Source organism: Coregonus clupeaformis, chromosome 34 (genome assembly GCF_020615455.1).
Source record: "Coregonus clupeaformis isolate EN_2021a chromosome 34, ASM2061545v1, whole genome shotgun sequence".
Lineage (NCBI taxonomy): Eukaryota > Metazoa > Chordata > Actinopteri > Salmoniformes > Salmonidae > Coregonus > Coregonus clupeaformis.
The window spans coordinates 19,519,216-19,532,454 of record NC_059225.1 but is presented as its reverse complement, the minus strand read 5'-3'; the positions used below and the strand labels follow the sequence as shown (position 1 = coordinate 19,532,454).

Genomic DNA, 13,239 nt, shown 5'->3' with positions numbered 1-13,239 from the left:
AGTTCAGCACTACAGCGTGATTGAAATGTAAAAGCAATGTTCCCGCATTAGCGGAGACTGCATTCACGGTAAACACTGCATATGTCGGCTCAATCGGAAATTACCTTAAAATGTCTATTGCACAATCCGTAATGCTTCAGCGATACAGATTAACTAGAGCCCATAACAGTGTCACATTACAACAGTGTAGTGTTGGGATATTGCCTTCAGGCATGGAAAACTATTTTATTCACATTCTCTTAATATGCCTACTTTAGTAGAAAATAAAATTTTAGAAAAAAAGCCAACTTTATATCTCTAATTAAAAATACCTGATGAGGTACAATCTATATGCAAAATACATTCACATAATTAAAAAAGCCAATATAAACATATCAAAGCACAGTGCCTATCTAAAAAAATAAACTATTGTTGCTCAGACAAATGCCATTGCTTATACAGTGCTTTCGGAAAGTATTCAGACCCCTTGACTTTTTCCACATTTTGTTACGTTACAGCCTTATTCTAAAATTGATTAAATAGTTTTTTTCCCACATCAATCTACATACAATAACCCATAATGACAAAGCAAAAACAGGTTTGTAGAAATTTTTGCACATTTATTACAAATAAAAAACAGAAATATCACATTTACTTAAGTATTCAGACCCTTTACTCAGTACTTGGTTGAAGCACCTTTGGCAGCGATTACAGCATTGAGTTTTCTTGGGTATGACGCTACAAGCTTGGCACACCTGTATTTGGGGAGTTTCTCCTATTCTTCTCTGCAGATCCGCTCAAGCTCTGTCAGGTTGGATGGGGAGCGTTGCTGCACAGCTATTTTCAGGTCTCTCCAGAGATGTTAGATCGGGTTCAAGTCCGGGCTCTGGCTGGGCCACTCAAGGACATTCAGAGACTTGTCCCAAAACCACTCCTGCATTGTCTTGGCTGTGTGCTTAGGATCTTTGTCCTGTTGGAAGGTGAACCTTCGCCCCAGTCTGAGGTCCTGAGCGCTCTGGAGCAGGTTTTCATCAAGGATCTCTCTGTACTTTGCTCCGTTCATCTTTGCCTCGATCCTGACTAGTCTCCCAGTCCCTCCCACTGAAAAACATCCCCACAGCATGATGCTGCCACCACCATGCTTCACCGTAGGGATTGTGCCAGGTTTCCTCCAGACGTGACGCTTGGCATTCAGGCCAAAGAGTTCAATCTTGGCTTCATCAGACCAGAGAATCTTGTTTCTCATGGTCTGAGAGTCTTTAGGTGCCTTTTGGCAAACTCCAAGTGGGCTGTCATGTGCCTTTTACTGAGGAGTGGCTTCCGTCTGGCCACTCTACCATAAAGGTCTGATTGGTGGAGTGCTGCAGAGATGGTTGTCCTTCTGGAAGTTTCTCCCATCTCCACAGAGGAACTCTAGAGCTCTGTCAGAGTGACCATCGGGTTCTTGGTCACCTCTCTGACCAAGGCCCTTCTCCCCCGATTGCTATGTTTGGCCGGGCGGCCAGCTCTAGGAAGAGCCTATGTGGTTCCAAACTTCTTCCATTTAAGAATGATGGAGGTCACTGTGTTCTTGGGGACCTTCAATGCTGCAGATATTTTTGGGTACCCTTCCCCAGATCTGTGCCTCGACACAATCCTGTCTCGGTGCTCCACGGACAATTCCTTCGACCTCACGGCTTGGTTTTTGCTCTGACATGCACTGTCAACTGTGGGACCTTATATAGAGAGGTGTGTCTTTCCAAATAATTTCCAATCAATTGAATTTACCAAAGGTGAACTCCAATCAAGTTGTAGAAACATCTCAAGGATGATCAATGGAAACAGGATGCACCTGAGCTCAATTTTGAGTCTCATAGCAAAGGGTCTGAATACTTATGTAAATAAGGTATTTCAGTTTTTTTTTTTTATATACATTTGCAAACATTTCTAAAAAACTGTTTTTGCTTTGTCATTATGGGGTATTGTGTGTAGATTGCTGAGGATTATTAATTTTAAAAATCCATTTTAGAATAAGGCTGTAACGTAACAAAATGTGGAAAAAGTCAAGGGGTCTGAATACTTTCCGAAGGCAGTGTAAAATAAAGCTTATCATATGTTTAGGTTTGGCGGTAAGTCAGTTTTACATGCTGGTAGGCTTACTCAGTGGTTTTATAGGCTATTGTAACCCTTTTTATTTGTCCCATTCAAACCCTTCCCCAAAGCTTATTTTGTCATCATTTTAGCCAATTAAGTTTCCATTTGGGATGCGTCAGATATATCAGTGAAACATTATCTGTACTCAGTCAGGTCATATGGGTTTGTGCCAGGTAATACAGAAATCACCATATTAAAATACTGCTGATTTTGTGAATTAAATGCATTACAAAATAAAGTGCTTTCACTTTTACTCCAAAGAAAGCGAATAAATACGAAAATAAGTTAACATCAAACATTTCAAGTATCCAACCCACTCTGAACACTATCTACTGACCTGGCAACAGTGGAGGAAAGGGTGGAGTGACATCACTTCCTCCTGTGGTATCATTTCCTCTTCCCGACAGCCATGTGCCGTCTCGTGGCCGCCTCCACCCTCCTCCTCTCCGCCTCCTCCGCTCTTTTCCTCTCCTCCTTCAGTTCTTTATACCTCCACTTTGGGAGCTGCAGGAAGTTGCCCCCACCGTCTTTGAAGCTGCTCTTCCTGCGGACTCTCTCAGGTTCATAGGTCGGCGTTGGGGCCTTAGTGATTCTCACCTTGGGAATGGACAGCCCCGGCCGCACACTGCTACGCCTCACCATACCCAGGGGCAGCAGGCTAGCTCTACGCAGGGCCACAGAGTAAACGGCCCCAGCCCCAGACACCGTACCCAGGTTAGGGTTAGCCGTGGTGGGGCTTTTGTTCTGTGGCGGGAGGCTGGACCGCCGGTCCTTTGGAGGTTTAGGCACCAGAGTGACCCGTGAGTTCTGGAAGAGTTTGCGGTGGTCGTCGAGCCTCTCAGGGTTCTGGGTTTTCAGTTCTTTGGCCCGTTGGCGTCGGATGATCTCTGGGACGGAGTAGCAACGTTTACCCACGCAGGGCGGGCTTGACGGACACACCTGGATAGTAAGAACAAACAGGCATACATAAGGAGAGGGAGGGAGCAATGAGAACATAAAGACAGAGAGAGAGACAAAGACAGAGAGAAAGGTTAAATAGAAGAAAATGAAAAAGAGGAAGAGAGGAATGAAAAACTCACGGTGGAACACGCTACCGCCACAAAGGGGCTCCCTAGGGCTGTTGTCACGGCGACTAGGTGATCTAAGACTCCTTCATCGTCAGGCTCTGTGATGTTAGCGAATGTCAGAGCGTTCCGTATGGTGTCTGATATACGCTGCATACAGCCTCGAGGCTCCCGGGCCTTAGATACTAGAGAAGCCAGCTGAGGCCACTCTGGACTGGAATATAATACAATTACATGAATATAATGACTTAGCTCGTAATAGTAGTAGTACTGTATGAAGTATGTCTAACTCCACACAGACTCCGGGGCATTAGCTATTAGAGAAACCAGCTGGGGCCACTCGGGACCATAACAATAATATCAGATTAGGAAATAATACGATTGGAAGAATAACAATATTAAATTATATCAATGATATTGTATAATGATAATAAGAATCATCACCACCACCACCATTATCATCATCAACAACATCCTCATCATTACCATCATCACCATCATCATCATCCTCACTACCATCATCATCATCATTATCATCCTCACCGCCATCATCATCATCCTCACTATCATCATCATCATTATTATCCTTATCATCACAATCAACAACATCATCATCATGATCATTATCATCATCATCATCACCACCCTCACCACCACCATCATCAACATCACTCATAAAGGTTAGTCTACCTGTATGCGTCACACAGTTGATAAGGACAGGGTCGGGAGTGGAGGCGTGTCATAGCCCAGGCGGTGTCGTAGCGTCCCGTGAAGAACGCCCACTCTCTGGAGGTCAGCTTACGACCAAAGTCTCTCGTCTCCATGTCGGCTCCTTACAGAGGAGAGAGGAGGAGAAGGAGGAGAGAGGAGAAGAAGGAAAGGAGTGAGGAGAAAAATGTATGACGATATTCTTAAGATATCACATTGCACCCTACTGGTGGTAGTAGATGTTATTCATGCTATAAGTTACTGTTTTAAGTTAAATATTAAAGTTAAAGTAAAGTAATTTGTTTGTGTCCTTCTGTGTAAGTACCTGCTAGCATCAGGGCTCGTACACACTCCACCCTGCCCTGCATAGCCGCCTTCATCAGAGCAGTGAAGCCATGGCAGTTCCTCCTCTCTATGTCCAGACCAGGGAAGTAGTTCAACAGGTAGTTACTGATCATTATGTGACCTGGAGGAAGGGAGGGGAAGGAGGGAAATAGAGAGAGATAAAGAGAGGGCTGTGAACCTTTTTGAACTGTGTGCGCACATGCGGATGAGTGTGTAGGTGTTTGATTGGGTCTGTGTGTGTGCGTGTGTCCTACCTGCCTGTGCAGCGGTGATGAGGGCAGTGTTCCCCTCCTTGTCCTGCCAGTTGATATCCAGGTGAGGACACTGAGCCAACGCTATGACAACATCAACATAACCCTGGTAACACGCCACCATCAGCCCTGTCTGAGCGAGAGAAAGAGTGAGATGGAGAGAGAGAGAGATAGGGGGAGAGAGGGGCAAAGAGAAAGAAAAAGAGAGAGATATGTTTCCCATGTCAATAAAGCCCCTTAAATTGAAACTGAATTGAGAGAGAGAGAGAGAAAGAGAGGTTACCTCAGATACGGGAAACACAAGTGTCTCACTGTTCTGTCTTCTACTGAATACAGCTCTGTTTCTCCCTCCTACCCTCTCTACCTGTAGCACTAAGGTGACTACTCCTTTTCCGGGAAGGCCACAGTGTGTGTGCCTCCATGTCAGTCTGCATGTGAAAGTTAGTTGATGAATAGGCCCATCTAGTTGACAGAGCCAAAATCAGCCACACACTATGAGATGTATGAAGATGGCTGAATGAGAAGTTCAGTTCTGATGCATAACTGGGAAACATATGATATCCAAGCCAGTGTCATTGAGGTTAGACGACAACAGGAGGCCTGTATGTACGGTCCAAAACCAATATCATTCAGTAAATATTAAATCAGTTTTGTTCGCTATTAAAACAGAATTTTGATCCTTATGGAAAACTCCTATCACTTTCTGTCGTGCCGTGTTTTTGGAATGCCAGTGCAATGTGTGTGTATGTGTACACAGCTTGGAATCTCCTGTAAAAGTCCCAGTGTTTTCCGGAAGGCCAACACTTCATCAGCCAAAACAAACAACTTTACTGCCAGAGAGAGAGGGGGAGAGAGGAAGAGAGAGGGGGAGAGAGGAGGAGAGAGGAGGAGAGAGGGGGAGAGAGGAAGAGAGAGGGGGAGAGAGGGAGAGAGAGGAGGAGAGAGGGGGAGAGAGGGGGAGAGAGGAAGAGAGAGGGAGAGAGAGGGAGAGAGAGGGAGAGAGAGGAGGAGAGAGGGGAGAGTGGAGGAGAGAGGAGAGAGAGGGAGAGAGAGGGAGAGAGAGGAGGAGAGAGGGGGAGAGAGGAGGTGAGTGGGGAGAGTGGAGGAGAGAGGAGAGAGCGGGAGAGAGGAAGAGAGGGGAGGAGAGCGGGGGAGAGAGGAGGAGAGAGGAGAGAGAGCGGGAGAGAGGAAGAGAGAGGAGGAGAGCGGGGGAGAGAGGGGGAGAGAGGAGACAGAGAAAATAAAAGGATAGGAGAGGTATTGGACATAAAGGACAGCACCATAGATACAGCAAACTTGGGTTATTCTTTCAAGTGGGCCAATTAGTAAAATGGTTATATTAGACTACAGTAGAAAAGAAAACCAGGAGTGCAGCTCCCCTAAGAGTGTTAATCCTGACTGAGATGGAGTGTGTGTTAGCCTGTATTAACCTGCAGTCAAAGTTAATGAGAGGTGATGGTTTAAAGCAACAGGTTGAGCATATGTGTATCTGTGTGTGTGTGTGTGTGTGTGTGTGTGTGTGTATTAAGATAGCAGTACTGTTAATGGGAGCTGACGGTTCAAACTCGTAGGCTGTTAAGTGTGTAGTGTGTGTGTGTGTGTGTGTACAGGCTGTCAGAGTGGCTTTAACAAGCTTGGGATACAAACTCTTCTACTCTATGCCACTCAACTGATTGCGCAACCCACGTGTCTGTCTGTGTCCTTCTTTCTTTCTTCCTGGTTTTCTTTGGTTCTAGCTAGTAGAGTGTGAATGACACACACAAGCCTATAGAGACTACAAATAACACCCGACACTCAGCAGGCTCAACCCTACTGAAACAATCAGCCTGAGAGGTACTTCCAGGGACAGACGGAGTGTGTGTGTTTGTGTATGTGTGTGTGTGTGTGACTGACTTAAGTGATTTGTGTGGTGTATAATCAGGAATTCCTGGAAAAGCTCACTGAAATTGTTCATTGGTGTCTAAATTCAACGTGAGACAATGGATGTGTGTGTGAAAAATTGCCTTTGCTCATACTGTACCTCGCCATAACAATAGCTGCGCTGAAGTTTTTCATGTTTTGAATGTAGGGTAAAAGAGCAGGCTTGTTGTTAAACCATTATTCTTAAGGGTAGATGAACTTGTTTGTCCTCCCTAAATCCTAATCTGTTCTGTAGTGGATTGAAGTTGCCCTCAACCCTAGCACTATTTTCTGCATAACTGCATAGCAGCTTCAAACCGATCTGAATGTTTCAAATTCTCCAGTTTCAAATATAATATAAGAAAAATACATGCATTTGCACTTGAAACTGTTATGAATTAAAATAATAAAATGTTTATGTGAAAAAAGTTCCATTCATGTGTATGATGTTATTCTATGCAATGCATAGAATCGAAGGTTTTTGGATCATGTTTTACATTCTGTACGATTTGGCTATACTTGTTAGCAACAGCCCAAAACCTTTATCCACAGAACAAATTCAAGATCTAAATTGGGTCTTTTCTAAGATATGTGTTGATTCAAAGACAGCAGTCTGGACATGTTTTGCCTGGAGCAACGTCTGCATCCCAACCTTGTTGTGGTCTAGGGCGGCAGGTAGCTTAGTGGTTAAGAGCGTTGTACCAGTAACCGAAAGGTCGCTGGTTCTAATCCCTGAGCCGACTAGGTGAAAAATCTGTCGATGTGTCCTTGAGCAAGGCACTTAACCCTAATTGCTCCTGTAAGTCGCTCTGGATAAGAGCGTCTGCTAAATGACCTTTTTTTTTTTTTTGTGGAAACATAAAGTATATTCCCTGCAGTAAACCCTAATTGTTATACAACTGACACATTTTAGCTATTTTTAGGATGGATAACATCTATTTGATGAGCAGTGGTTGAAACAAAATGTCTAATAATTAATTCCCTACAACAAAAAAGGACATGTGGCCAAAATACCAGGACAGCAGGTTGATATGTAGGTGGAGGTCCATAAGGACAATAGGGTCACTGGGTGAAACTACTCTGCTCTCAGCCCCCACAAACCCAGGACGCTGAGATTATATATATATATATGTATGTGAGAGAGAGAGAGTGAAAGTGTGAGAGAGTGAAAGTGGGTGTGAGAGAGAGAGAGCAATGTTAACATTTTTACATTTACATTTTAGTCATTTAGCAGACGCTCTTATCAAGAGCGACTTACAGGAGCAATTAGGGTTAAGTGCCTTGCTCAAGGGCACATCGACAGATTTTTCACCTAGTCGGCTCGGGGATTAGAACCAGCGACCTTTCGGTTACTGGCACAACGCTCTTACCCACTAAGCTACCTGCCGCCCTAAAAACCTGCCAGCAGCACACTGACAGTAGACCTTGTTATGTCCCATTTCATTGTTGTATCAACTTGGTCAGTACCAAGCACAGCACAGTGTCTTTCTGGTAATCTAACATGGCACTATAGTCATGCCTCTGTTGTTTACCAGCACCCTCCTTGCTTCCTAGACCACATCTCTTTTTCCCCTCTCTCTCGTCTGCCTGTTTATTGTTGTGTTGTCTGGCCGACCTGGTACACACACTGCCCTGCATTGACAGAGCAGAGAGAAATGAAGTAGCAGGGACAGAGAGAGAGAGAGAGAGAGAGAGAGAGAGAGAGAGAGAGAGAGAGAGAGAGAGAGAGAGAGAGAGAGAGAGAGAGAGAGAGAGAGAGAGAGAGAGAGAGAGAGAGAGAGAGAGAGAGAGAGAGAGAGAGAGAGAGAGAGAGAGAGAGAGAGAGAGAGAGAGAGAGAGAGAGAGAGAGAGAGAGAGAGAGAGAGAGAGAGAGAGAGAGAGAGATGTGATGTAAGAGAGGTGAGACTTAACCAACAGAAGGAGAGAGGAACTGCTGGTGCTGACACACAAACACGCATGCACGACACTACTCTGTCAAGAAACATCCACAGGTCACCGAGAGAGCGCTGTGTTTGTGTTGAAGATATGTTCAACATTTAACAATTTCTAAAAATAAATAAACCTCATGAAAGAAAACGTGTTATGTTGACTGTAAATAAACAGCATTGTCCCATTGTCCCTCCAGTCAATGTGTAGGCTGAACATCCTCTCTAGAGTCAGAGGTTATTTCTGTCATCAGGGTTGTGTCCAGTCCAGAGGATGACCTTTAACCCCCTAGACAGGATGTTGACTATGTCTGTGTACTGTTACTGTATGGTACCATATTACTATACCATGTGTAGCCTGTTTATTGTTCTTTGCCTTTAGCTGGCCATATCCCATTGTTTAATTTCACAACTTCTAAACTATAGCAATCGCAAACAGAATTATATGTGTGTAACTCATTCCTTTAATATTTCAACAAGTTGAAAACTTTTTTGGGGTGTATATTAGAGCCAGATGTAGTTGAGAGTCTCACTCTGGCCTCGGTGACACCAGAGGACATTAGATAGGATGTGCGTCACCCCGAGAGACACAAACCCAAAACAGAGCTTTGTTGACAGTTTGACAGAGAGCTAAGGTTGTCATTCCTGATCCAACAGGTAATTTCACAGATGAAAACATTGTCCCTTGTTTCTATGGCTAAGCAAACTGAAAACACATCTCAAACCCTAACCTCTAATTCCTCTTTTGCCCCGTACACACTCGAACTGTACAACTGATGTACAACGCATTTGGCACAACCATTGTGATACAACAGAGAGTTTCTATGCACATAAATAATAATACAAGCGTTGTGCAGACACCGCACAATAGTTGTGTAAAAATATTTGTGCATACATTCTCTCCATTATATCACAAAAACATAAGTTGCATCACAACCATTTTACAACATGAGTTTGACAGAAACAGGAAGCCTAGTATGTGTGTTTTACAGAACACGAGGCAGGGGACAGGACTGTGTCCCAGTGTAATGAACAGCAGGCAGGAGACAGGACTGTGTCCCAGTGTAATGAACAGCAGGCAGGAGACAGGACTGTGTCCCAGTGTAATGAACAGCAGGCAGGAGACAGGACCGTGTCCCAGTGTAATGAACAGCAGGCAGGAGACAGGACCGTGTCCCAGTGTAATGAACAGCAGGCAGGAGACAGGACTGTGTCCCAGTGTAATGAACAGCAGGCAGGCGACAGGACCGTGTCCCAGTGTAATGAACAGCAGGCAGGAGACAGGAACGTGTCCCAGTGTAATGAACAGCAGGCAGGAGACAGGACTGTGTCCCAGTGTAATGAACAGCAGGCAGGAGACAGGACCGTGCCCCAGAGTACTGAGTTGTATTATACACTCTTAAAACGAAGGACTCTCTTCCTCCCTCCATCTCCCTCTCTTCTCTCTCTCTCTCCCCCAACTGAGGATATCCACACACACGCCTCTCCTCCCATACGCCCATCATTCTCATAAGAATTCCTCGACATGCAGCGTTGATGAGGAATGCAGGCTCAAAGCCACCAACACACACTGGGAGTGTTGATGAGGAATGCTGCAGCATGGGGGCAGATGAGCAGCAGTCACAGGGCCACGCAGTGAGGGACATCCTGTCGGCATCATGCCATTCCAATTCTGATGATGTAGTTCCCGCTCTTCCTCCCTCAGGCCCTGTGACCTAATCATTGATTACACACAGAGAGAGGACTGCATGAACACTTCACTGTACAATCTGATAAAGGCCCGATCCTGAGCACTGCCAGAACGAGTGAGTGAGTGTGTGTGCGTATGTATATGCAACTGTTCTTTGCATTGAAAAACAAAACATACAGAGGCACGATGACTCAAAGGTGAGTTGGTCTTTAGTAGCTTTGAGATTACTAATGTTACTGTCCCCACTACAGCAACAACAAATAATTAAATACATGTAATTTTATCCTTAATTTAAATACTGTAGAATTCCATTCATTCCTATGGAGGACTGCTCCTACTGGGGAGTGCCAATATGGATGAACGGTGGCTTCAAAGCCTCTCAATGGCCATTACATAGCATCAGCAATCCAGGGTTTATTTACATCATTGATTCACAGCCACACCCAAATGACAGCATTTATGAACTGCTTAGTATGCCAGCTGCCTCTTTGCATTGTCAAATCAAACATACATTATTACTATGATATTTATAAAGCAGTTACTGACTTGTAATGCGTCTCTGGACATCCTGTAGGCCTAAATGAGAATCCTCTTCTCATGAGTCTCTGTAAAATACTGTCTTAACAGTATATGCCCTTCAATTGACAGTGGAGAGATTCATATTCGAAAGTCAGTTAGCAAACCTATATTACACCGACTCTCTCACAGGTACCCTAAATCCATCCACAAACAGTAAAACACACACACACACACACACACACTCACAGGGCTGGCTGTTCTGCTGACTGTGAGAGTCAGTGTTTTCCTGTTGCTGTAATTATCACTAGCAGAGCTTCAGGCTCCTCTCGCTAGACCAATAAATCCTGGGCAGACACACACGTGAGAGGAAATGAAACCAATATGGGCGCTATATCAAATACATGTAATAGAACATGGAACTGGGTAATATACAGTATGCCAATGTATTGTTTAAGGCTTTCTATTAAGAGGAAACAAGTGTAATAACAAAACAGAACTCTGCAGTGCTCCAGCACAAGGCACCAAGGGAAACACAGCAGTCTCTCTTCCCTGGTTCTGATTCTACTGTCAAACAAACTACTTTAGCAACTAGGCTCAGCTTGGATATGAAGGATAGGTTTAACTTTGAGATATAATGTTCATGACTCTCAAAGTTTGAATATCTGCTTCAATGGTCAAATTATATGAATAATCTGATTACTGTTGTAGTGGCTGACATGTTCTTAAAACTTATACAAAATGGTATGTTTAATCAATCAATCAATCAATTTTATTTTATATAGCCCTTCTTACATCAGCTAATATCTCGAAGTGCTGTACAGAAACCCAGCCTAAAACCCCAAACAGCTAGTAATGCAGGTGTAGAAGCACGGTGGCTAGGAAAAACTCCCTAGAAAGGCAAAACCTAGGAAGAAACCTAGAGAGGAACCAGGCTATGAGGGGTGGCCAGTCCTCTTCTGGCTGTGCCGGGTGGAGATTATAACAGAACCATGCCAAGATGTTCAAAAATGTTCATAAGTGACATGTTTAACCCCTCACTTGTGACACACTGATATAAGTGTGCGAAATACCTGACAGTTGACCTACTCCAACAGATATACAACAGTTGATCACTTTGGATATGCACTTTGACCATGCGTAATTACGCACAGGTGAGTTCACACCGCACGCACCATTGTGTCCAAGGCAGAGCCAAACTACCTAATTCTTCCTAATCTCCAAACCCACGACAGGAAGCGAAGCCACTGGATTGAAATGCATTAGAACAGAACACTTTCCGAGAAAAATATTTGACACTGAACATATGGGCACATTTAACCCGACTTACCCTGTTGTTTTTATCCGTCTCCCTCACCTCCTCCTCCCTCACACCTTGTCGGATCATGATCCGGACTATCGTGGCGTTGTTGGTACAGCACGCCTGGAAGAACGTCAGCGGCTCGGGACTCTGCGGAGAGGGGGTCCGCTCGATGTCCGCGAACACATCGTCCGGTGGGTAGAACGAGTCGTCCGAGGCGATACTTTTAGTGTCCGGTAATAACGAGAAATCGTCGTATTCCTCGTAGTCATCATCCCCCTCTGACTCACAGGACCCGAGGTATGAGTCATCGTCTGATAAGGACAGCGATTCCTTGGTTATGGTCGGATGGACCTGGGCGATGCCGCTGGCGCCTTTGGGGTTCTGCTGCTGCTGTTTGACTCGGGCCGTAGTAGAGGAGCCACCCCCGTCTCTCTCATCCGTGATCAGCACCATCTAACCCCGTAGGTGGCTGTCCTCCTCTGAGGGGAAGAACAGGTAGATGTGGGACGAAGAGCACTTGGACGTTTTTTCCAACATCAACACGGAGTATGAGTTGAACTTTGCAAAGAGCCTGGAAATGGAATGACAGTGAAGGTTTGGCAACTCGTTTTGATGTTAAGGAATATTCCCCAGATAATAGTTAAACTCCAGCATCCCACGTTCCGTGAGAAATTAACATCAAATCATATCGCTGCGCTGTCCTTGGAATACCAACCTAGGCTACACCGGGTTGTAGCTTACTTCCGAAGTCAGAAGTTGATTGTTTTTGTTCATTTTATAAAACGCAGAAAAATTTTCCATCACGTCCGGAGCAGTGAGAACATGAAATGCATGTGATTCAAAGTGAAATTCAACAGTCAAAATCCCCCCTTGCCGACGCGAAGTAAACCGAGAGTCCCGCCAACTCTTGTTAGGTCATCATTCGTACGAAAATTGCGTTCCTCATCAGGACAGAAAACAGTAGACACACACTCACCCAGCTAACGCGTAGAGAAACAGGCGCTCGATAAACTGTAGTCTCATAATCCGATTAGTTTCGTAGCCGATTGCCCCCTCCTCTCCATCGCTCTCTCTCTCCCTCCTTCTCATTTTGTTTGAGCAGATTAATTCCGCTCTGTCTGAAATGTTGACATCAGGAATACTTTGAGATTATGATTTTAGCTAAATGGGGCAAACCCATTGCGACCATTTCCTAACGGCAAACATCCTTTTCACACTCGATTGTTTCGTGCAGTATTGGCATGTCATTTTTAGAATGATTCATACTGCAAAAGAAAAGGGAAAACTTCTGAGCAGTCATTCTGCTGTTTAAAATGTAGAGAAAACATACACTTTCTGTTTCTTGGATGATGTGAAATCTGGCAGGGAATCCCCCTAATTTACCTTTCCCAGTTCTCACTGTGTTGCTGAATGACTCAGCCGTTCA

General features: G+C 44.6%; 1 protein-coding gene across 1 annotated transcript; it reads right to left on the bottom strand.

Moving 5' to 3' along the window:
- Positions 1 to 2,000: 2,000 nt before the first annotated feature.
- LOC121549752 (ankyrin repeat domain-containing protein 33B-like) lies at positions 2,001 to 13,128 on the bottom strand. The gene is made up of 6 exons (XM_041861615.2): positions 11,841 to 13,128; positions 4,484 to 4,613; positions 4,210 to 4,350; positions 3,867 to 4,008; positions 3,192 to 3,390; positions 2,001 to 3,051 (listed from the first exon to the last, which is right to left on the bottom strand). The coding sequence occupies exons 1-6, from the start codon at positions 12,264 to 12,266 to the stop codon at positions 2,500 to 2,502; spliced, it is 1,590 nt and encodes a 529-aa protein (XP_041717549.2). The 5' UTR covers positions 12,267 to 13,128; the 3' UTR covers positions 2,001 to 2,499.
- Positions 13,129 to 13,239: the final 111 nt, after the last annotated feature.

Coding starts and splice junctions, on each gene's coding strand:
- LOC121549752 (XM_041861615.2), bottom strand. CDS start 12,266: ATGGTGCTGATCACGGATGAGAGAGACGGGGGTGGCTCCTCTACTACG. Junction 4,009..4,209: donor ACGAGCCCTGATGCTAGCAG/GTACTTACACAG, acceptor CTCCTCTGTAAG/GAGCCGACATGGAGACGAGA. Junction 3,391..3,866: donor CAACTGTGTGACGCATACAG/GTAGACTAACCT, acceptor ATTATATTCCAG/TCCAGAGTGGCCTCAGCTGG.